This window comes from Dendrobates tinctorius, unplaced genomic scaffold (assembly GCF_039654945.1).
Source record: "Dendrobates tinctorius isolate UK_male_01 unplaced genomic scaffold, ASM3965494v1 ptg000046l, whole genome shotgun sequence".
In the NCBI taxonomy this organism is placed as follows: Eukaryota; Metazoa; Chordata; class Amphibia; order Anura; family Dendrobatidae; genus Dendrobates; species Dendrobates tinctorius.
In genome coordinates this window covers 86892096-86917983 of record NW_027361714.1, presented here as the reverse complement: position 1 = coordinate 86917983, position 25888 = coordinate 86892096, and the positions used below count along the sequence as shown (strand labels likewise).

General features: G+C 41.9%; 1 protein-coding gene across 5 annotated transcripts in view; it reads right to left on the bottom strand.

The window, feature by feature from the left end:
• The window catches only part of POPDC1 (popeye domain cAMP effector 1), a 365967-nt gene that overhangs the window by 98179 nt on the left and 241900 nt on the right, over window positions 1-25888 (bottom strand). For 3 of the 5 annotated variants that reach the window (XM_073576100.1, XM_073576098.1, XM_073576101.1), the window contains exon 1: window positions 15085-15189. The exons of the other annotated variants lie outside the window; for them this stretch is intronic. In XM_073576100.1, the coding sequence (XP_073432201.1) occupies window positions 15085-15160 (76 nt within the window). In that variant the 5' untranslated portion in view covers window positions 15161-15189. Of the gene's footprint in view, window positions 1-15084; window positions 15190-25888 lie in introns of those variants that run through there. 5 annotated transcript variants of the gene reach the window in all.

Below are 25888 nucleotides of genomic sequence, written 5' to 3'. Positions count from 1 at the left end.
ATTTATCAGATTAATTCCCGTTATGTTTTGATAGATCGGACATTTCTGAACGCAATGAAACTAAATGTGTATTTTTTTTTAATTGTTTTACTTTTAATTGGGCAAAAGTGGGTGATTTGAGCTTTAGTCTTTTTATTTTTTCATATTTTTAAAAACTTTTTTCACATTTTACTTTAAATAGTCTCCTTAGGAGACTTGAAGCTGTGATCGTCTGATTGCCTGTGCTACACAAAGCAGGGCTCCAGCTCTGCTACGTATAGCAGAAATAACAATCTCCTGTGAACGCATGCCACCAGCCAGCTGATGGGCGAGATTTGTGATGTGCTTCCACCTGATGTGACTGAAATCTCACCATCAGAGATTAACAGCATGATTTAACTGGTTAACAGCCACAGTGTCAAAATGTGATGGTCTTCAGTAAGGGAAAGGAGAGGGGCCTTAAACTGTCCCTAGAACTGGGACCCCAACAATCCCTGTCCCACGGGAACTCTTGGGGTATGTTCCCATGGGCAGTAAACGCTGCGGTTTGGGTACTCCGTACCTCCGCAGCGTCAAACCCGCAGCGGCCAGATGTTACAGCATAGGGGGATGGGATTTCTTGAAATCTCATCTCCACTATGCGTCCTGAGACGCCTCTAGCTTCCCTGCGGAGACGCACATGCGACGCGTCTTTCCAGACCGCAGCATGTCTATGTATGTAGCAGAGAAATTACCCATTCACTTTCACTAGATGCAGTTAACCGCATTATCTTCTTAGTCACAGGTGTATGAAGTGCGGGAACGCAGCTTACTATGCATGTGTACAAATTTAAATAATGTCGTGCCTTGTTTAAGCCGGAAGTTCGTGTACACTCACACTGCAGTTCTCGTGACGAGCTGAGCTGACCGTGAGAACTACAGTGCACATGACTGCCGGGGTTATCTCTGGTCATCAGCATAAAGCTCCGCTGGGTCTGGATGTCAGGCTGAATGATGGCATAATGCTACCACCGTTCAGCCAGAAGCATCCAGATGTAGCAGAGCTGGACTCGTCGTTGGACAGTATGTATAACTTCTCGGTGGGCAGGTATGGTATACTGTTGCTTTTTTATTTTATTTCTCTTACAGGAGAATGAGGGCATCAGTGGAATAGGCGATGCAGTAAGTATAGTTTAATTAAGATCCATTAAAGGAGTCTGTGTCATTATTTCAATTAAAAGACTTTATACTGGCTGTGTCTTTATTTACCTTGTAATTATAGGATTAGAAATGGATAGGTGTCTTATAGACGCTCTTGTAGAACTCTATGAAATGTAAATATATATATATGTGTGTGTCTCAATGACATATATATATATATATATATATATATATGTATTCTATTTGTATATATCTATTCTTTCGCTTGGGTTTTAACCTGTCATTGGGCTCCATTATATGTCCATTTTGCAAGCCTCACGAAACAATCACTGACCTCAGGGAGACCAGTCAAAGAAAACACTGCGGCAGCCGGCAAAGGCGCTCAATCAGTGAAATCCTAGGTGCATTGCTCCCTGGGAAATACGAATATGCAAATAAAGTCTGTGAAGCCTCATTTAAGAGTCTCAAACACGGGACTAGCCAGATCTTCCTCCAGGGAAGGACCCAGCCAAGAAGTGTCTCCTTTCGGAAACCACCATTACCACCAAATGAAGTGGCCCTTTAAGTCAATATCCAGCTCTTTACGAGTTTACAGAAATGACAAGGGAAATACCAAGGCCAGGTATCCATCCACAGACAGCTGTTTCGGGGTGTTGCCCCTCATCAGTATGGAGTAGGATTCTGGCTAGGTGGGAGCAATGCCTAGTAGACCAACATCACGAAACAATCACTGACCTCAGGGAGACCAGTCAAAGAATCCTACTCCACACTGATGAGGGGCAACACCCGAAACAGCTGTCTGTGGATGGATACCTGGCCTTGGTATTTCCCTTGTCATATCTGTAAACTCGTAAAGAGCTGGATATTGACTTAAAGGGCCACTTAATATGGTGGTAATGGTGGTTTCCGAAAGGAGCCACTCCTTGGCTGGGTCCTTCCCTGGAGGAAGATCTAGCTAGTCCCGTGTTTGAGACTCTTAAATGAGGCTCCACGGACTTTATTTGCATATTCATTTTGCAAGACTGCGAGAAAATCTCAGCATACGGATGCTTACATGCGCAAAATACGCGGTCACACCTTGACAACGGATGACATACATATCACTGTTCAGTAAACATTTCTGCGTATTACGACCGTACAATACGGTCTGTATTTTTATACGTTAAGTGTGACTCCAGCCTTAATGGAAGATCTGCGATTCACAATATGCAGTGATCTTCTACCCCCAGATCTCCCAGGCTGGTGTGTAACACTCAATACACATGGGTGGAGCTCCGATCCACTCACAGCTTTTATAAGCACATGACAGCTGATTAAATCAGTTCACATATCTTCTGAACTTTTGGCCATGCATAGAGCATCTTTGAAATTGGGAAGAGTACACCAAGCTTCAGAGACGCAATGACGAGCCTGAATAAAACCTCAAGCATGTTGAGGTTTGCAGAGTCTGCAGAGTGCTTGCAATGATGCCGGCTCTTGAAAACCATGTTATCACATCCACAGCGGCATTATAACATGCAAAGAGGGACAAACAGTCTGAGGGAACTAACGCTCCATCAACGAGTTAATAGGACTAATTTGCATAAGAAAAACATCTTCTGAATACTTTTTTCAACATGTATTTAGGGGACCAACATGACAAAGGGCTGGTTAGGCAAGAAATGTAGCTATAAATACACAAATACTGGTGGGTTTGGGGGGATATGGGGGATCTGACAGGTTCATTTTAACAATTTACAGGGTGCGTGCCTCCAGAATCACAAGCTGGGCAGAATATATTGGACACTACATTGGCATATTTGCAATTTTCATTCTGAAACATCAAATGCGTAATTGTTTTTTGGAAAACACTAACTAAATCATCCCCACCTCCATAAATGATTTTCCAGAAGGGTGTTTTTGCTGTCCTGGCACTTAGGGGCTCTCCAAATGGAGTCTACAAACTGTTATAGGAAAATTTGCACTCCAAAAGTCAAATAGTGCTTCTTTCCCTCCTGAATAGAGATGAGCGAATTTGTTCAGATTTTGGGTCTGAATCTAATTTTGACATATTCGGGCCATATTCGAACAATATTCAGGCCGAATGTATGTCTTATGTTCGGTTCTGAATATATTCAGAAATTTCTACTCCCACTGACGCTAATGAGATTCAGCTGTGTTCGACGAATACTGCAAAAACAATATTCGAATCCGATCATATTTGGAAACAAATCAAAAAAAATTTGCCCACCTCTACTCCTGAGCACTGACGTATGGCCAAACAGTGCAGAACATCCACATATGTTGTCCTGCAACCTTCAGGTGAAATTGTGTAATAAATATATAGGGCTACTTTTACCTATTTCCCCTTGTGAAAATGGAAAATCTGGTACTAAAATAACATTTTAGTGGTACAAATATATATTTTTTCACAATCCAATGGTATAAAATTCTGTATAATACCTCTATAGTCAATATGCTCATTGCACTCGCTACATAAATTCATCGCAGGGTGAGATTGTAAAATTGGTTCACTTATGAAGGGTTTTCCTGTTCTGATATCTCCGTAGCTCTGCTAATATGACATGGCACCCGCAAACCAATCCAACAAAATCCACACTCCAAAATGGAACTACTTCCGTTCTCAGCTTTGCACTATGCATGTAGTACTTTCTTATTTCATATGAGGTGTCGTGAACTCAGAAAAAATTGTGTAACAAATTATGTGGTCTGTTTTGTGCTATTAGCCCTTTTCCACAGCTCAATGTTATAAAATTCAGGGAATCACCTATGGGTTTAAAATGCTCAGTACAAACCTGGATGAATTCCTTGAGGGCTGTAGGTTCAAGAACTAGGTAAACTTTCGGGGTTCTCCCTTGTTTTGGCACATCTGGAGCACTACAAACGCAGCATTTGCAATCTATTTCAGGCAAATTTGCACTCCAAAAATCAAGTAGCTTTCCTTCCCTTCTCTTTATCTAAACAGCAGTTTTTGACTACATATGGTGTGTTGGTGTACTTAGAAGAAATTGCTCAACAAATTGTTGGGTAACATGAGAAAATGGACTTTGTGAATGTGATAAATTTTCATGGAAAAACTGTAATATTTTATTTTAACAGTTATAAATTTCCGAGAATCACCTGTATATTCAATATGGTCACTACTCCCATTGATTATTTTCTGGAAAAATGCAGTTTTCAAAAGGGGTGGGTGGTTATAGCTTTTTGGCATCTCATGGGCTCTTCAAATGATACATGATGTCCACAATCTGTCCCAGAAAAAAAAATTGCGTTCCAAAAGTCAAACAATGCTCCTTCCCTTACATAACCTGCAGTGTGTACAAACAGTAGTTTCTGTTCATATATATGGTATCGGTATATTCAGGAGAAAATGGACTGCACAAACTATTGTAAAAAATTTTCACTTAGCCTTGTGAAAACGAGAAATTTGCCATTACAGGAACATTTTTGTGAAGAAAAAAAAATGTAATATGTCATTTTCACAGTCCAACATTATAAAATTCTGTAACGCTCCTGTGGATTTAAGATTGTCATAACACATATACATAAATTCCTTGAGGGGCGTAGTCTCCAAAATACTTGGAGGATTTCAGCTGCTGTGGCACTACGGAGGCACTGCAAATAAGACATAGCGCCACAACCTATTCCGGCCAAATTTGCGCTCCAAAATCAAATACTGTGCCTTCTTTTCCGAGACAACATATTAGATATAAGGGAATGTTCACACTGGGCGTTTTCACTGCATTTTTTTTCCTGCAGCAAAACCGGATTTCTTGGCAGGAAAGAAGCTGTGGCAAAAAAGCAGGTTTAGGTGCGTTTTTCATTGCGGTTTTGGTGCATTTTCTGGGCTAACTTAGTGCATGCTAATAAAGTTGAGTTGCTGTCCATGACTTTTCTGCAGCAAAAAGGCTGCAAAAAATGATACCTGCATTTTTGCAACATTTTTAAAAATGCTGCAAAAATGCTGAAAGAAGTGACATGCTCTATGTCCAAAAAAAAAAAAAAAGCACAAAATCCTGATGAAAAAAAAACTGTGTGTGCATGAGATTTCTGAAATCTCATAGGCTTTACTGGTACTGTAAAAAGCAGCTGAAAATTAGCATAAAAAAAACGCAGCAAAAATGCCCAGTGTGAACACACCCTAAATCTACTCTGGAGAAATGGCATAACAAACTGTGCGGTCTAGTTCAACAATTCATTTTGCTCAACATGGGGGCTTACTCATATGGTATGCTGTGTTTACAGACTTGCCAGAGGAAAAGAAACTTTACGTGCCAAAAATGAAAGCTTATGAGTGTTAGAGGAAAAGGTGCAAAGTGTTCAGGAGAGAATAGCTACAATGAAGTTCACCAAAAAAGATGAGGATTTCCTTGACAAAGCAGAATAATCTCTTCAGAATGTTGCAAGAGAAGAACTTTTCTGCTTTCCTGCAGAAGCAATTGACAGAGTAGTAATAACTTTTCAGAATCTTTGAAGAGAAGCACCTTTCAATGTACCTGCAGAACAAGAGAAATGGAACCACGTGTCCCAAAGAAACAGAAGGATGAGGAGGCAGTTGGAACGCCCGCTAGGGCCGGGGGACTCGGTCCGGGCCTTAGTCAGTTCTTCAGGGGTTTTGTCAAGGCAGCGCTGACCAGGTCCATGGCCCTGGGCATCCAATCAAATAAAGATGGGGAAGTTAGTTGAAATAAAGTCGTGACGCCACCCGTGGTATTCGGCAATAAGGAGATAGCCGACGCTGCTTAAGGAGGACACTGGGGCTGTTGGTGATGCAACAGAGTTGATACACCTCTCCACGGGTAGAGCTATGCCCCAGGGCAATTATAGTGTTATAGATGTTGTTAAAGGTTGTAGAGCAAGGCAGATGACACAGTAAATAATCTGAGGACATAGCGGAGTGCAGTCTTCACACTTTTACTCAGTTCTTCCAGTTACAATCCCCAGCCAGGGTGCTGTGTCCTCCGGGTCAGTGGTCTAGCCAGCTCTCATGTAATTTGGGGTGCACTCTACCAGAACCCCTTTCTGATGTTCCTTCCCTGGCCGTCTCACTGCGCTGACTCCTACCTCTCCTGCCCTGCGCCTTCACACACAGTGTCCCAAGCCAGCAGCCTCGGATCCTGTCGGGCGACGTTCTCTTGGTCCCCTTGATCCTATCTGGCTGCCTTTTCAGCGAATATGTGCGGGTTTGGCTGTAGCACATGAAGATGCTGCAGCCTTCGGTTTCTAGCTGAGTCATCCGTTTCTCCGCTAGTCTGGGGCTGGTCCCCTACTGTGACCTGGTCTCTCCACCTGACTACAGTCGGTGTGAATTCGGGTGCCACGGGTGCATCCGTCACTTCCCGTGCCCATATGACCCCTTCTTTCTCTAGTCTTTTCTTTCACACTGGGCTAGTCTAGGGACGTGCTCCTCTCTCCTTCAGTCCCCAGCACAACTCACTTCTCCTCACTCCTTCTGACTCCTCCTACAACTGTCACTCCTGTTACCATGTCAACTCTCCACTCCCAACTTTTAGCTTTCTCTCCAGCTGTCCTACTCATATGAACTTCCTCCACCCACACCCGCTACCTAGTTCCCCTTTGGTCTAGAGGGATCTGGTGATGGATGCTAGTGTGTGGGTACTGGGTAGTGTCCCCTCCTTACCTAAGAGTGGGTTACCACACATCTGGCAGAGGTGCAGTACCTCTATGGCGACTGGACCTTCAGGGGGGCCACACAGTCAGCACCCATACCGCTGAAGCACTCCAACCAGGCTTTCATGCAGGACAACTACAAAGATGTAAAAAGATGTACATCAAAAAAGTGCTTTGCCCACAAAGAACACTCCAGTAAACAATCAGAAGCCTCTTGAAGGGAGAAAAAGAAGCGATATGGTGAAGAAGAAAAGGAGTGTGGTGGTCATGGAGTATTCCCTACTGAGAGGAACCGAAGCTGCTATCTGTCAACCGCACACCACTTCACGAGATGTGTGCTGTCTTCCAGGTGCCCAAATTAAAGATGTGTCTGATAGGGTATCAAGACTTATACTGCTATAGATGACTACCCATGTCTACTCATACACATAGGAACAAGTAACACAGCAAAAAAGGACCTGGAAACTATATGCAGAGACTTTGAAGACCTAGGCCGGAAACTGCAAGAACTGGCATTGCTGGTCATCTTCTCATTCATCCTCCCAGTGGATGGACATAGAACAAGGAGATTGAACAGGATTCTAAAGGTGAACAACTGGCAACTGGTTACGTCGATGGTGCTGTCAGCAACGTTTTGGATTTCTTAACCATGAAGTGAATTACCTGTATGATGGACTCCTTGCTAGATATGGGTTGCATCTTACAAAAACAAATATTTGGTAGACACTTTGCTACAATGATCAGGAGAGCTTTAAACTAGAGCAATATGGGATGGGAAATATATGCAGCTAATGAATTCTGTTCAGAACCTTGCTATTAGTAGTGGAAATAAAGAACCAAGACAACAAATTCTGAATGGAAATAGAGGAGCAAAAGAGAAATCGACAACAAACTAAAAAGAACATGGGAAACAAGAAGAATTGGAGCTGCTAAGACAGGAAGAGAAATATGATGTCATAGGCATCACTGAAACTTTTTGGGATGATACACGATTAGAATACAAACCCTGAAGTCTACAACTTATTTATAAGAAACAGGCTTAACAAGCAGGGAGGATATGTTAGGAAAGCGTATACGTCCACAGAGAATAAAGCTTAAGGCTGTGTGCACACGTTGCGGATTTATTGTGGATCCATTTCGGATCCGCAGTGGATTTTCCGCTGCGGATTCGCTATATAACTCCGCAAGTGTGTATCAAAACAATGTTATTCTATGAAAAAAAAAATTTGCTGTGCACATGCCGCGGAAAAAAAAAATGTGCGGATTCGCAATGTTTTATTTTACGCAGCATGTCAATTCTTTGTGCGGATCTGCAGCGTTTCTGCACCCATTGACTTGCATTGAGTTGGGCACTTCTGCAGCAAAACCACAGGTTTAAAAAAGATCTGCGGTTTTGCTACGGAAGAAACGCTGCAGATCAGGAGGAGGGAACAGTGTGGGCGGTGACTGTGTGCGTGTATAGTGTGTGGGCGGTGACTGTGTGTGTGTATGGTGTGTGCGGGGCACTGCGTGTATGTGTGTGTGTGTGTCTGTGTAGGCATCCATTGTCTGATGGGACTACTGCTCTCATATGGCAATGAATGCTCACAATGACAGCATTGGGCGATGTCAGTGCTCTACACGGCCTCCACTATGAACTGACAGCGGAGGTAATCCTCCGCGGTGTATCCCTCCGCCGCTGCTGGGAGAGAGGTCACTTAAGTTCAATCTCTCACCAGCAATGCTGGGTGAGAAAATTCCCATGCAGCATTGCCGTAAAGTGAGAGAATTAACTCACTTGACCTCTTCAGTGATGCACTGCATGAGGATTATCTCCTGTCAGTTCATCACTGGGAGGCCCTATAGAGCAGTGACATCACCCGATGTCACTGTTCTATAGGGGAGATCGTCGTGGGACACTCGTTATTAATTGGACTGTGTTGGACAGGGAGTATACGGTTGATTTATTATTTTACTTTTTATTACAGGAGAACGAGGGTGTCGTATGGATTAGGCGTGCAATAAAAATATGAAAAACTGTGTCTTGTTTTATTTCATTAAAATACTTTATTCTTATGTGTGTGGGTTTTTTTAAACCCTTTCAAGCTATAAGGTTAATAATGGATAGGAGTCTTATTGACAACTCTCCATTATTAACCGGGCTGAATGTCACCTAACAATTGCAAGGTGACATTAACCCCTTATTACCCCATATGCCACCGCTACATGGCAGTGGGAGGAGAGGGGCTAAGTGCCGGAATTAGGAAGAAAAAAAAATGGTTAGCACTCGACTTTTTGTGAAATGGTGCTAGTGAAAGGAACCCAAGGTCCCATAAGCATAAGTTCAGAGAAAATCACTGCACATGTACAAGAAAAATAATGCTTCAGGTGAGTATTTATTTGATGCTAATATGTGAAGCGACAATTTAAACAACGTTTCGGCCAATCATTGGCCTTCATCATATAGTCGCCATTTCAAAAAAGCATCATGGGAAAACCAGGTAAGTAGTGTCTCCACAATAAAATATCTCATAGAGCCTATTGGGTCCAGTTTTGAGTCAATGCCCAATGTAAGCAATGAGTTCAGGAGCAGCCGGTCTCTGGGGAGTATGGGCTTGATTCATTGGTGACACAGCAGAGGATGCAGATACTTCTGTGTCCCTGTGCCAATTCTGGGGCGGCTGGGTGCTGGTATTTTTAGCCGGGGTGGGGGGGCAATATCCATGGCCCCTTCCTAGGCTATGAATATCAGCCCACGACTGTCTACATAGTCTTTCTGGCTATAAAATATAGGGGATCCCCATGTCATATTTTTTTGGGAGTCCCCCTATTTTAATAGCCAGTAAAGGCTAGCTGCGGGCTGATATTGATAGCCTGGGAATCTCCATGGGTATTAACCCCATCCCAGGCTAGAAAAATTGGCCCCGGCCATCAGCTTTTCCCCTCTGGCCCAGAAAATTGCGCGGAGCCCACGACATTTTTTTCCCCGTTTTTTTAAATTGAAGATATTGCATTAAGATTTTTTGTGTGTGTGTGTCTTTAACTATTTATGTACCATTTTAGCTATCTATCCCATATCTATCATCTATCTATCTATCTATTATCATCTGTCTATCTATCTGTGTGGTTGGTTTAATGGAGTGTGGGTTGGACAAATGTAAAAGAGGAGGTTGGACAAGAAATTACATCACAAATCTTTTTTTTTTAGTTAAATAACATATCTTTATTTAGCTTACAAAAACGCATACAAATCTACATGAAAAAAAACATGAAAATCCGCATCAAATCCGCACCTGCGTTTTCTGCAAAGAGGTGCAGATTCTGTACAGAAAATTCCGCAGGCTAATCTGTAATGTGTGCACATACCCTAAGAGAATGGTATCTCTGTAGAAACTGTTACATTCTTATCAACAGGGAGTAAATTTAGATTAAAAGAGGAGAAAGACCTGTGAGAACTCAGGCTAAGGTTGGTCTTCAAAAAGGGAGATTTTAATGGACTAAGAAATAGGCTAGGAAAGGCCAATTGCTGGATATTCTAAAGGACAGATATGTCCAAGAAGGATGGGAGATATTGCTTAATTCAATTCTCACTGGACAGTCAGTAACAATTCCTAAAAGGAGGAAGAATTGGAAGTATTTAAAGAGCCCAGGATGGATGAACACAGAACTTAGTCACTTGTTAAAAGGGAAAAAAGATGGTATACCAAATGGAAAGAGGTGGCAATATCTAAAGAAGAATATAATGTTGCCTGCAGTGAATGCAGGGCAAGCGTTAGAGAAGAGTTAAAGCCAGTATTGAAGGATTTTGGGGGTATGTTGAAAGCAAAAGAGAAGTCAAAGATGCTATACGATTTTTACAGGATGAAAAGGGTGAAGTGGTTAAAAATGAGGTTGAGAAGGCGAAACATTTAAATTACTATTTTGCATCTGTGTTCTCTAAGAAAACAAATGTAACTTCAACTGTATTTCCCTGTGCTATTAAAGGAATAAATGAATGCACACTCTCTATAAGTAGAGATGGTGTGGGAACACTTAGATAATTTAAATGAATTTAAATATCATGCTCCAGATGCATGTAAGTAATTGGATAAGAAATACAGTAACTAACCAGAGTCAGGTTGGGTTTGTAGCAAACAAGTCATGCCTGACTAATCTAATTTCCTTCTGTGATGGAATCACTGACTGGGTGCATCAGGGAAATGCGGTAGATATAGTAAATTTCGACTTCAGCAAAGCATTTAATAAAGTATCTCATACTATCCTTATTGAAAAAAAGACCAAGTATGTGATTGACAAGGTTACGGTTAGGTGGATTCATAACTGGTTCAGTGATCGTACTCAAATGATGGTAATAAGTTGTTGCACATCCAATTGGAAGAGTGTTTCAAGTGATGTACACCAAGGCTCTGTCCTGGCCCCAGTGTTTTTCAACATTTTTATAAATGAACCAGATAAGGGAAATGAAGGTAAACTAATCAAATTTTTCAGAAGATGCAAAGCTAGGAGGGATAGCCAAAAATTAGAGAAGACAGATAAAGGATTCAGAAGGATCTATAAATGCTTGAAAAATGGTCAGCAACTAATAGAATGTTTTTTTTAACCAAATTTCTGCACAAAATTTAATAGAGTACATTCACACATCATGTGATACTTTTGATGTTTGCCCCACAACTGTGCACTGAAGTGCAATGCAATGTTACAGGAAAGATGTATATCTTTGTACCGTGTTAGCCAGTAGATAGAAAAATATTCAAAATTGAGAGTCCTCAGTGGTTGATACAACCACTGAGGACTCTCAATTCTGAATATTTTTCAATGCAATGTTAGTGAGTGGAGTTTTACCAAAATCCATTCACTTGGGATAAAAGATTCCAAACAAAATACAAAATGTCAGCAAGCTGACTGGACTACATATATGCTAAATTTACACCAATTTTGTGGAGTAAATTAGATTTGTCAAGCCATTCTAGGCCACATCCCATCAACTAAACAGCAATATTTCGCAATTCAGGCAGCTACATGTTGTGCAAATTTTTTTAAAAACTTTTTTTTAATCACATTTGCAACATTTTTATGCTGGATACCTTGGTTCAAAACTGTTTGATGAATCAGGCGTTTGTTTGTTTTTTGTATGAAAGATGTCTTGAATGAGGACTTACAGAAATCCTGTAAATGACCTAGTTAAGGTAGAGACAAGAGAAACTCTAATTCATTCAGACAGGGCAGTTCAGAATTTGGCTGCCTGTGTACCTAGATAAGTGCATTTCTTGCTGATTTTCAAGTATTGTGAAGCGATTAAAAATGGAAAATATTAAACTGCTCTTTATGATTCTATCTACTTGACTGATAAACAAGGGTAAAAGTTGACTGAGCAGACCAGCAGCCATTTCATTAAAGTACCAGAATACCATCATAAAATAAGTAACAATGCAAAAACTAAAACAGAATTTTTGTCCAAATGTACAGTAAGTGTCTTTTAGGCCGGGGTCACACTTGCAACTGCAATGCGAGAAACTCGCGCGAGTCTCTCACCTCAATACCTGGCATTGCCACCAGCACTCGGGACCGGAGTGTGCAGCTGCATGGATTTCTATGCAGCTGAACGCTACAGTCCCGAGTGCTGGTGGCAGTGCCGGGTATTGAGGCGAGAGACTTGCGCGAGTTTCTCGCATTGCAGTTGCAAGTGTGACCCTGGGCTTACAATAATAATCACCTAAGCAATCCTTTTGCATGTTTATTCCCAATTATTATCCTGTGTAAACATGTGCAGTGAGAACATGCTCTTTTGTTTGCAACTAGTGATGAGCAAATTTGATCGCATCAGGTGTTATCCAAGTATGCGCATGTGCTAACCGAGTGTCTTCAGCGTGCTTGAAAATATGTTCGAGTCACAGCGGCTGCATGTCTCACGTTTGTTCGACAGACACAACACATGAAGGGGTTGCCTAACAAACAGTCAAACAGCTGTGAGATATGCAGGAGTAGGAACTCAAATATATTTTTCGAGCACACAGAAGACACTCAGCACACGAGCATGCTCGGATAACATCTTATCCGAGCATGTCCACTCAGCACTATTAGCAACTTTTATGCCAATACAAAAATGATCACTTTTCAGCAGCACAGGAGGCTGTGTGCCCACATAACCATTTTTTAAGCGTTTGTCCCGGTCAAAACACTTCACAAATGCACAAAAGAAGCATCCCATTCATTTTAAATGAATTCCGCACATTTTGTGCACATTGATGCTTTTTTTTCCACTCAAAAAATGCTTAGCGGCCAAAAAAGCAGCATGCTCCTTAATTTTAGAAAACAAAAAGCAAAAAACACAAATATAACTAAAAGTAAAAAATATACTGCAAATAATGCATAAAGGTAATGATAATAAAAAGGGTATTTAGTAAACATAATTTTTATCAAAATAATGTACAAGCCATCCCGCCACGTCACGGCAACCCTTGTGGGACAGTCCCTACTCTAGTATTTAAAACCTTTTCACTTGCCAAGTGGCGTAAATGTGAATAAGGGTCGAGCGGCTGAACCACTAGTAACAGCTTAGGCCAGACTGGATGGCTTTCCCAGCTCAGAAAGAGCTAGTTATATTTAGTTATATTTGTGTTTTTTGCTTTTTGTTTTCTCTGGTTAATGGTCATGTGTTAATATGCACTTACATTGTGCATACACATTAACTTACTTTTCTCAGTTCAGATTTGTTTTTTATTCATTTCATTGTGCATTCAGTGCATATATGGGTGTGACCGCCCTCTTTCTGAGCTGGGAAAGCCATCCAGTCTGGCCTAAGCTGTTACTAGTGGTTCAGCCGCTCGACCCTTATTCACATTTACGCCACTTGGCAAGTGAAAAGGTTTTAAATACTAGAGTAGGGACTGTCCCACAAGGGTTGCCGTGACGTGGCGGGATGGCTTGTACATTATTTTGATCAAAATTATGTTTACTAAATACCCTTTTTATTATCATTACCTTTATGCATTATTTGCAGTATATTTTTTACTTTTAGTTATATTTGTGTTTTTTGCTTTTTGTTTTCTCTGGTTAATGGTCATGTGTTAATATGCACTTACATTGTGCATACACATTAACTTACTTTTCTCAGTTCAGATTTGTTTTTTATGCTCCTTAATTTTGCAGAAAAGTCCGCATTTTTGCTATTTTCTATGAGTCAGAAAACGCGCGGAAAAAAAACGCGCTGCTTTTAAACAAAAGCCGCACGGAAAAAGCGCAAAGTAAAACGTGCGTTTTCTGGGAAGGTGTCTGGTTTTGAAGCAGAAATTTTCTGCATACGTGGGCACATAGCCTTAAGGCTATGTGCCCACGTATGCAGAAAATTTCTGCTTCAAAACCGTACTCCTTCCCAGAAAACGCGTGTTTTATTTCCAAGCGTTTTCCGCATTTTTTTTATGCAAAAACAGCGCGTTTTTGATGCGTTTTTTTCCACGCGTCTTCTGACTCATAGAAAATAGCTAAAACGTGGACTTTTCTGCAAAATTAATGAGCATGCTGTGTTTTTTACTGCAAAGCGTTTTTTTCGCGGAAAAAAACGCATCAATGTGCACAAAAAGTGTGGAATTCATTTAAAATTAATGGGATGCTTTTTGTATGCGTTTTTGAAGCGTTTTGACTGGGACAAATGCTGCAAAAACAACCGCTTACGTGGGCACACTGCCTAAGGTTATGTTCACACATTGAGTTCTTGCTGCGTTTTTTTCCTAAAGCAAAATCTGCTCTCTTGGTAATAAGAAACTTGCCTCAAAAAAGCAGATTTTGCTTAGTTTTTGTTGTGGTTTTTTTTTGCTGCATTTTTGGTGTGTTTTTTTGCACCATTTTTGTCATGGTACATTTGTCTGTTGTGCATGCTGATAAAGTTTACTGCATAAAAAAAAATCTGATTCTACTTCATCAGGTTTTGGCACCAAACACAGCAAAATCTTATACCAGCGTTTTTTCAGCATTTTTTGCACCACTCATTGCTTTCAATGGGTGAAAAACGCTGGAAAAACATTGAAAGAAGTGACATGCTGCATTATGCAAAAACTAAGATATTGCACAAAATACTGAGGACAAAAAAAAAAAAAAAAAAAACAACTGTGTGCATGAGATTTCTGTAATCTCATGGACTTTGCTGGTACTGTAAAACGCAGCTGAAAAGTTGTAAAAAAAAAATACACTGAAAAAACGCAACGTGTGAACATAGCTTTACTTATCACAGCAGGAATCTGCCTTTTTTTTTAAATTAAAAACTGAGAACAACGAGCAATCATACAAGCAATTAGAAGCACAAAAAAACACCGACTTGTAACATAATTACAGGCAATTTATCTGCCCCGTTAAACATACCATACATTGTACTGCTTTTTAAGATTGACAGCTTGTTGGAGGAGACTTTCCTGTGAGTGTTGACTGATAAGTGCATGTCCTGGACATTCTCCCAGGAATTTTCCTTTGCTGCCAAGAAGATAAACAGGACAGCGATAAGGACCGATTTCTTCACATTCTGTGAGAACATGGCACCCTTTCAGGATCTATATTTAGCCTCTCTCGTCTAACTTCAGAGCAATTCATACGTAACACGTGGACAGCAAATAGCTGCAAAGTGTAAGAGACAGCACTGGCTCCTGCGGTCTTATGAGTAGGAACCATCACATACTCCATCAAACGCTGACCGAATGGCAATGTTTAGTCAGGGTTTTTATATCATGAAATAACACTTGATGGTTAGAGAAGCACTCCATCTATATATATTTTTATTACATGTGTGCATATTTGCATGCAGTGTAGTGTGAATGTATTAATACACTCACCTATCGCTGCTCTCTACGTAATCCAGCGCTATTCTTCTCCCCTTCTCAGTGACGCCTCTGCTCTGCATTCTCTGGATGGGGCATCAGAACAAGGCTCCATAGGTTTTCATGATAAGGCCATGTGCACACATTCAGTATTTTACATCAGTATTTGTAAGCCAAACCCAGGAGTGGGTGAGAAATACAAAAGTGGTGCAAGTGTTTCTGTAAGGGCTCGCTCACATGAGCGGATAACTCAGATAGCACTAGGACCAATGTTATATAATGGGGAAGTGCTTATTTGCATTTTTTCAATTAGACGGCGACCTGGAGAGGCGTACAAGCCACAGTGTCTTGCAATCGCTGTGAAATTTGGTGGAGGATCGGTGAGGATCTGGGGATGCTTCAGCAAGGCTGGAATTGGGCAGGTTAATCTTTCCGAAGGACGTATGAATCAAGCCGCATACAAAGTTAGGCCTCATACTCACTGGCGATAAAATCGGACAATTGCAATCCGATTTTAAATCTGATTGCACTCTGACCCATGTTAGTGAATGGGTGACATCTCACTTGCGATTTTTTTCTCAGCCAAAATCGGTCTGAGGAAAAAAAAAAAATTGCATCATGCTGCGATTTGCAGCGATTTTCCTCAATAGACGTCAATGGGTGCGATTAAAAAAACGGACCAAAAACGGACCATCCGTTTTTAACCTTTTGTGTTTGGCGCTGGTCGGCACGTCAAAAGGACGCATGCGCCGCCAAACGCATACTGCGCACGGCCTGCGTCCCCAGTGCTAAAGATAGGGGACGCAGGACGCATCTAGCATCATGCGTCCGTAGGCGGAGCTACCGGCGGAGGCACGGCAGGGGGCGGGGCTTAGCAGCGGCCGTGCGCAGCCCGACGCTGCGGCCGTAAACGCTAATGTGAAACTAGCCTTATCCTGGAAAAACAGTTGATTCCTTCTGCTCAGTCAATGTTTCCCAACTCTGAGAACTGTTTTTTCCAGCAGGACAATGCGCCATGCCACACAGCTAGGTCAATCAATGTGTGGATGAAGGACCACAACATCAAATCCCTGTCACGGCCAGCCCAATCGCAAGACCTGAACCCCATTGAAAACCTCTGGAATGTAATCAAGAGGAAGATGGATCGTCACAAGCCATCAAACAAAAAACTGCTTACATTTTTGTACCAGGAGTGGCATAAGGTCACCCAAAAGCAGTGTAAAAGACTGGTGGAAAGCATGCCAAGACGCATGAAAGCTGTGATTAAAAATCATGGTTATTCCACAAAATATTGATTTCTGAACTCTTCCTGAGTTAAAACATTAGTACTGTTGTTTCTAAATGATTATGAACTTGTTTTCTTAGCATTATTTGAGGTCTGCAAGCACTGCATTTTTTGTTATTTTGTCCATTTCTCATTTTCTGAAAATAAATACAAAATTTAGTGCTTGGAAATTCAAAGACATGTTGTCAGTAGTTTATAGAACAAAAGAGTAATTTAAATTTTACTCAAAAATATACCTATAAAGAGAAAAATCAGACAAACTAAAAATTTTGCTGTGGTCTCTTAATTTTTTCCAGAGCTATATATACACATTTAATTAAAAAATATATAGATGGGACTCGTGAGTACTCCTTTAACTGCTTCTCAATAGCCGACAGTACATAAACGTAGGCGCTTGCTGGGTTCTGTGCAGCGCCGACGTTTATAAGTGGTCGGTGGTCTCACAGCTCTCAGGGCCCCCAGGAGCTAAGAGCTACAAGACCAGCAGCTGAGTCTAACAAGCGATCTGATGGAATAAAACTGTCAGGTCTCATACAATGCAATACACGCGAATTGCATTGTATGAGACAAGCGATCAGACAAATAAAAATTGAAGTCCCATACTGGGACTAAGTAAAAAAGTAAAAACAAAGTAAAAAATGTTTTAAAACTATAGTAACATAGTTATTAAGGTTGAAGGAAGACTTTAAGTCCATCTAGTTCAACCCATATCCTATCCTAACTTGCCCTAACATGTTGATCCAGAGGAAGGCAAAAAAAAACCCATGTGGCAATCAGTAAGCTTCACATTGGGGAAAAAAATTCCTTCCCAACTCCACATACGGCAATCAGATTAGCTCCCTGGATCAACGCAATATTAAGGAAACTAGTGTATATACCCTGTAATATTATACTTTTCAAGAAAGGCATCCAGTCCCTTCTTAAATTTTAGTAGGGAATCACTCATTATCATTACAACATCATATGGCAGAGAGTTCCATAGTCTCACTGCTCTTACAGTAAAGAATCAGCGTCTGAGAGTATGCTTAAACCTTCTTTCCTCCAGACGTAGAGAATGCCCCCTTGTCCCTGTCACAGGTCTAAGAGTAAAAAGATCATTAGAAAGGTCTTTGTATTGTCCCTGCATATATTTATACATTGTAAAAAAAATAATCACAAAATAACTAAAAAAGAAAAATTATTAAACCAATAAATACATATATTTATGTAAAAACCAAGTAAGTACACATATTTGGCATTGCTGTGTCTGGAATGAGCTGACCTATTAAACTGTCACACTTGTCAACTCCTTCAGTGCACATCGTAAAAAAAAAAAAATAAAAAAAAAGGGAATTAGACCTACCGGTAATTCTGTTTCCAGTAGACCCTCAGCACAGCACCATGGAGGAAGTCCTCCCTTGACCTATAGCGGGACAGGATCACAGAGAGGTTAAAAGGTCCCTCCCCCCTCCACCCTCCAGTGTTTTTTCAAAGTATCACCGAGGATGGATGGAAATGGTCCAAATGCGCCCTTACAAACGCATCTATAAGAGACCATTTAACAGCTTCATCTTAGTCTGGAGCCATGGCGACCTGATGGACGAACGATCTGCCAGAAGATTGATCCCGTGCAAGCCTAAAGACAAACATAAGGGAGGGAATTAAGGGTGCTGTCCTGAGGGACTACTGGAAACAGAATTACCGGTAGGTCTAATTCCCTTTTTCCATTTCGTCCCTCCGGACAGCACCATGGAATACCAAAGGAAAGATCCCAGGGTGGGTACAGAAACCCAAGGACCTAAAGTCCCAGGCAAGAACCAGGGTAGATATAGAAATGATCTGCAAGATCAAAGAAATATAGATGTCTAAAGAAAACGCAAAGATAAACACCGTAGTGAGTGTCTGATCTATGTCTATAATGGCCAATTTCAGTATGAATGTGGGAAACAAGGTATGCAGCAGAAACAGAGAGTGAAACACACCCGCCGCACCCCAATACCAATAACGAACAGCCGTGAATTATAGTTGCTGTGATAGATACTTATAAAACACCGCAGCCACAGAATAGGTTTAAAAACCATATTCCCCAGCAAAGTATGGTGATAGCCGCAGCCACAACACCATGAGGACTGTACAGACCAGTAATCCGCTGCATGTGGTTAACGACAAAAGGCTGCTCCTTTGTTGGTCCTCCTGGGCTCAGGTTAAACCCTGGTTAGAGATCAGCTTACCAAAGTACAAGGAAACCTGCAAGACAGAGACCCTGGACTGCGGGAAGATCAAACCAATAACAGTTAGTACATGGATAATGGGCAGAGCATTGGGATGCACATACACTACTCATCCAGGAGATCACGTCTATTCCGAACCCTTTGATGTCAAAACCCCCAAGTAAGGGTTGATTATTATTGAAGCTAAGGAAATATGCTATCTGGCAGGTAATATCTCCTGCCATTACCAACATAGGGCTTCTTATTAGAAGCACTGAAAGGGAAACGTGGATCATGCCTATTTTACCTACAGTATGTTAGATACAGGGAGTCTGGACTCTGGAATCGATGAAAGTGGTGTTGGTGGGGGGTTGTTGGTAAAAAACCTGTGATACGAGAGATTATTTCGAACTGCCTCTATACGAGTCATTAGTCCGGACATTATATATAAGTCAACTTATCTATCTATCTATATCTATATATACACACATATATATATATATATACACATAGCCTAAAAGGCAATTTTCTAAGTGATATTTATACACCCAGTCTGCCATGGTGGGAGTAACCATACCCTATAGCTAGAGAGAGTAGTTTTCTCCCCATCACAGAGGGGGATTACCTACTGTGAGGCAATGGGACTATGGGTTCTTAACTCTAAGCGTCCAGGTTACAGATTCTTTATCTCAGGAGCCCCGACTGCTGTAAGGACAGTGTGTGTGGTATCCTCTGCCACCTGACACAGTGCTGCTGTTTTGCCACAAGGTAATGAAAAAACAGTGTTCAAGAGCCGTGTTGCTCGAAACGCATATGGTCTCATTACACACCACCCCCTGTCATTGCTGTGCCATCTGAGATGTCTGTTTTGTTATTTTGAACTTTTTAAGGATTATCCAATAACATTTTTTGGATTTTTAAATAATCCTTGTGAGTGGGCTGGATCCACTTCTATTTTCCCTATTGCCTTGGAGGCTGTGCAGCAGTGAGGAAGCCGTGCTCCTTCTTGTGCTTGGAATTATATCTCGGGGGTGAGCTGAATGTTCTCTTTTGTTTTTACAAAGGCAATGATGCAGTCCCTGGTAAACACAATACAACAGACTTATGTGACAAGAATCTGTCTACTGGATGTTGATCAAGGCAACTAGTCTGATTGCTGTATGTGGAGCTGGGAAAGATTCTTTCCTTCCACCTCATGGGATTTACTGCTCCCAGGACAGTAGTATGTCCTTTGTAGGATGAACCCAAAGATGTATATCTCCCTTTAAAGCTAATTATGAAAGAGACTTGCCCTTAGCACTCAAGGCAGTAGCTGCTTGAGAGTTCTGTTGGCCTAGTAAAATGCTATTTTACTAGGCCAATTTAAGCATAGGTGTTTTTTTTTCTTACGCTCAGATGCCAAGAATGAAGAAACAGAAGTTGGATCTGGGTCCAAACTGAAGGACTCTGGGCCTGAGACAAAACGTGAAGTGGTAGGCTAACAATACAGGGTGCGGCCACACGACAAGGCCCAAGTCAGATGGTCTAAGCCAGAGGCCCACAGCCAGCGGCACAAAGCCATAACGCCCGAAGTACTATGAAGCACTGAGGAACCATGATGTACTATGAAGCACTATGAAACACTAGTGATACACCCTGAGGCACAGGGGCACCAAAGCACTATGATGCCATATGATGCACCGAAGCATTATGACGCAATATGATTTATAGAGACGCTATGAAGCACTATGATGCCATATGAAGCAAAAAGGCACTTATGAAGCGCTATGATGCAATATGATGCACGAAGGCACTCTGAAACACTGATGCAGTATGATGCATAAAGGTACTATGATGCAATATGATGCGAGGGCACTGTGAAGCAGTATGATGCAATATGCACAGAGGCCTATGAAGCACTATGATGCAATATGATGCCTAACGGCAATATGATGCACCATAATGCGATATGATGCAGCGTTGCTGTGAAACACTCTGATGCAATATGATGTCGAGTTACTGTGAAGCACTATGGTTCAATATGCAGAGGCACTATGAAGCACTATGCCATATGGTGCAACCTGATGCACTCAATATAATGCCTAGAGGCACTATGATGCAATATGACGTGCATAGGTATTATGATGCACAAAGGCACTATGACATAGAGGTACTATGATGCAATCTGGTGCAACGTGATGCACTCCATATAATGCATAGAGGCACTATGATGTAATATTATGTACAGAGGCATTATGATGCCATCTGATGCCCCGGGCACTATGGATGCAATATGATGCACTATTATGTAATACGATTCAGAGGCATCATGAAGCAATATGATCCATAGAGGCACTCAATATAAAGCATAGAAGCACTATAATGCAATATGAAGCATAGAGGCACTCAATATAGCGCATAGAGGCAATATGATGCATAGAGATACTCAATATGATGCTATGATGAAATAATATGCACAGACACTCCATATAAAGCATAAAAGCACTGTAATGCAATATGAAGCATAGAGGCACTCAATGCATAGAAGCAACCTGATGCATAGAGATACTCCGTGCCATGCATAGAGGCACCATGATGCAATATGATGCACAGAGGCCCTCAATAAAAAACACAGAAGCACTCTAATGCAATATGAAGCATAGAGGCACCCAATATAATGCATAGAAGCAATATGGTGCCCAGAGACACTCAATGTAATGCGTAGATGCAGTATGATGTCCATAGGCACTCAATATAAAGCATAGAAGCACTATAATGCAATATGAAGCATAGAGGCACTCAATATAGCGCATAGAGGCAATATGATGCATAGAGATACTCAATATGATGCTATTATGCACAGAGGCACTCCATATAAAGCATAATCACTATAATGCAATATGAAACATAGAGGCACTCAATGCATAGAAGCAACATGATGCATAGAGATACTCAGTGCCATGCATAGAGGCACTATGATGCAATACGCTGCACAAAGGCCCTCAATATAAAACATAGAAGCACTGTAATGCGATATGAAGCATAGAGGCACCCAATATATAGCATAGAAGCCATATGGTGCAGGGAAACACTCAATGTAGTGCATAGAGGCAGTCTGATGCAATATGATGCACAGAGGCCCACAATATAAAGCATAGAAGCGCTATAATGCAATCTGAAGCATAGAGGCTCAATATAATCCATAGAGCCAGCCGTTGGTCTCAATCCTGTTGAGTGGTGTGATTTTCTTTCTTTTCCTTTCCCCCTCTCTACGGCTAAGGCTAGCGCCATGAGCTGCCACTCTGAACGAAACACCTCATTTGTCAGACTGACCCCACCCAAAGGAGCTAATTACTAAGCTACAGCTGGAGGGCCTTCATGGAGACACTGTGCTGCATTAACCCTCTGTGTCCTCCTATGGATGGAGTAGTTAAGTCGAACCATGAGATGTAGCCTGGACATATGGCCTTATTATAGCCTAGAGGTCCAAGGCTTAGCTGCATATATGTGAACAAATACCTCATCACCTGAGCAGCTTTCGGCACAAAGGCATGAGACTAGCATCCGTCCAGAGGCCTAGGCCATCAACAGCATTCCACCGTGCACTTACCTGTGCTGGCTCCATACCTGCTAGAAAACAGGGGGAGCTGGTAACGCCGAGAGCCCACCATGGAGGGAAGTGGCGTTCCGTCAGGCATGCTGCATTACTGCCAATGATTTCCTCTCCTGTGCCCCACGAGATTCAGGAAACTCGCCTGTTGCCTGTCTCGTTCTGCACAACCGCGTTCTACAGTGGAACGCACGCCGACCTGCTCTGGCATCACCAGAGGAGCGACGCCTTCTTCTCCACCCGATTTCCGTAAGTAGCAGTGGCATGCAGGCCGGCGTCGGAGCCGAGAGCCTCCACTGTGGGAGGAAGCGGCTCTACCCAGGAGCCTCGTCCGCACCCTGGTCTCTGTGGCTGAGGGACCCCCCTAGGAGGGTTTCAGCCCCGGGCTGCTTGACAGGGTGAAGGTTTGGCCCAGCCGCCCGATCCCCCTGGGCCCCGTCAAACGTTCACCTTCTATCTTCACTCCTCCTGGAGAAACCTCTCCTACGACCGTCCCCTTTGGGACAGGAAAAACACTGGAGGGTGGAGGGACCTTTTAACCTCTCTGTGATCCTGTCCCGTTATAGGTCAAGGGAGGACTTCCTCCATGGTGCTGTCCGGAGGGACGAAATGGAAAAAAACCTTTGCATTTTCATCATGACGTCAAACAAAAAGTAGAATAAAATGTAATCAAAAAGTAAAATCGAAATAAAAATGGTAGCAATGAAAATGTCACCTTTTCCCGCAAAAAACCAAGCTGCCATACAGCTCCAACAGCGGAAAAATAAAAAAGTGTTAGCTCTAGAATAAAGCAATGCAAAAACAATTATTTTTTCTATAAAACAGTTTTTATTGTAAAAAAGCGGCAAAACATAAAAAAATATTGTAAATGTGGTATCACTGTAATAGTACTGACCCCAAAAATAAAATTGCCTTATCAATTTTACCACACGCTGTTAATGGAAATATAGTGGAATTCCACATTGCTGGTAGTACAAAGGCTCTGGAAAAGCGTTATGGCTTCTCATCCCACTAAAAGAAATTCTGCGCTTCTAAATTCAAATGCCCCCTCACTTCTGTGACTAAAAACATATAGTGTCCACATGTTTGGCATTTCCTTAATGATGAGAGCCCACCTAATTTACGGGTGTCTCCAGAAGCACGGGTTGGGCATAACGTACTGGTGACTGCAAAAGTACTGGTCACTACAGCGTACTGGTCACTACAATGGCAGTTTGCAATTTTCACTCAGCAACATCAACTTCTGCTTGTATCTGGAAAACGCTTAGGGTATGTGTCCACGGTCCGGATATGCAGCGCTTTGAACGCAGCGGAAACCCGGCTCCGCCCAAAGCGCCACTCCCGTTGTACGTGCGGTGATACCGGATGTGTTCATTGAACACATCCGGAATCACCGCATCCTATTCATAGACATTGAACACATCCAGATTCACCGCATCCTATTCATAGACTGTGTTATTTATCTTGCGAAGACGGAGGTCTGCCGCCTGCATGTTTGCTGCATAGTAGAGACGGGATTTCATAAAATCCCCACCACTATGCTGTAACATCTGGATGCTGCGGATTGGACGCTGCGGCTGTATGCAACGTCCAATCTGCAGCAAATGCTGAAGGAATACGTCCTGTGGACACATACCCTAATAGAGTCAAAATCATCACTACACCTGTAGATAAATTCCCAAAGGGGTGTAATTTCCAAACTGGGGTCACTTGAGGGGGGGAATCTGCTTTTTCTGGCATTTAGGGGCTCTTTATATGGAGTTCAGAAACTATTCTATAATAATTTGTTCTTCAAGAGTCAAACTGCATTCCGTCCTTCCCGAGTCTCGCTGTGTTTCTTAGTAGTACTGTATAGCCACATATGGGGTATTGCCAAGTTCATAAGAAATTGTGTGACACATTTTGGCATCATTTTTAACATTTTCCCAGTGTGAAAATGTAAAATCTGGGGCTAAAACAATTTTTTGCGGTAAAAATTTAATTATTTTTTCTTCACTGCCCAATGGTATATAATTCTGTGATCCACTCGTGGTGTCAATAAGATCACTGCACCCCTGCAGTTTGTAAAATGGGGTCACTTACAGGGGTTTCTGATGTTATGGCACCTCAGGGGCTCTGCCAATGTGACATGGTCAACTCAAACCAGTGCAGCAAAATCTGCACTGTAATATGGGGCTCCTTCCCTTTTGAACTTTGCAATGTGCCTCAAAAGTAGTTTCGACTACTTATGGATTATTGATGTACTCAGGAAAAAAATGCATAACAACTTGTACTGTTTGTTTTCTCCTATTACCCCTTCCGAAAATTGCAAACTTGGGGTCAAAGCAACATTTTAGTCGAAAAATATTTAATTTACTCAGTCCAATTTTATACAACTCTGTGAATCACCTGAGGGTTAAACATACTCACTACTCCCCTAGATGAATTCCTTGAGAGGTGTAGTTTACAAAATGGGATCACCTGTGGGAGTTTCTGCTGTTTTGGCATGTCGGGGCACTTCAAATGTGACATGGTATCTGCAACCTATTGCAGCCAAAACAGCGTTCATTCTCTTTCCAGCCCTACCAGAAGCCCAAGCAGTCCTTTTTCCAACAAATATGGGGTACCTGCATACTTTGGAAAAATTGCACAACAAATTTTGGCATCCCTTTTCTCCTGTTACCTGTGACGCTAGTCACTTCTCAAGCCGTGAGTCGGGAGTGGTCAAGGAGTCCAAGGTCAGAAGCCAGGAGGGTACATCATAAACAGAAGGAAGAGACAAAAGCGTAGTCAGGTAACATTCCGAGGTCAGAGTACCGGGAGGTTAATGGATCACAACTGAAGGGATAAAACAGGCGGATGGTCAGAACGAAGTCCAAAGTCAGGCAACAGATCAAGCAAACAGGACAGCTTATAGCACAAACCTCACAAGATGAATGTACATCTGGTAGTGGTCTGGGAGAAGCTGCTCAGTTAAGTAGGCATTGCAATTACCCAGGATAGTGAACATCTGAGACAGCCGACTACTCCCAGTCACAGATTAGCTAGTTGAGCTGTCAATCAACACACTGACAGCTTTAGCACGCCCCTGTACCGTATAGGATGGCCAAGCTGTCAGTAACTGCATCCCAGTCATGCTGAGGGGTGGAACCGTGACATTACCATTGTGAAAATTAAAAAAATGGGGCTGAAACATTTTTGATGGAAAAATGTGTTTTTTAATTTTCACATCTCAACATTATAAAATTCTGTGAAGCCCCTGACGGTTCAAAGTGCTCACCACAAATCTAGATAAAGTCCTTGAGAGGTCTAG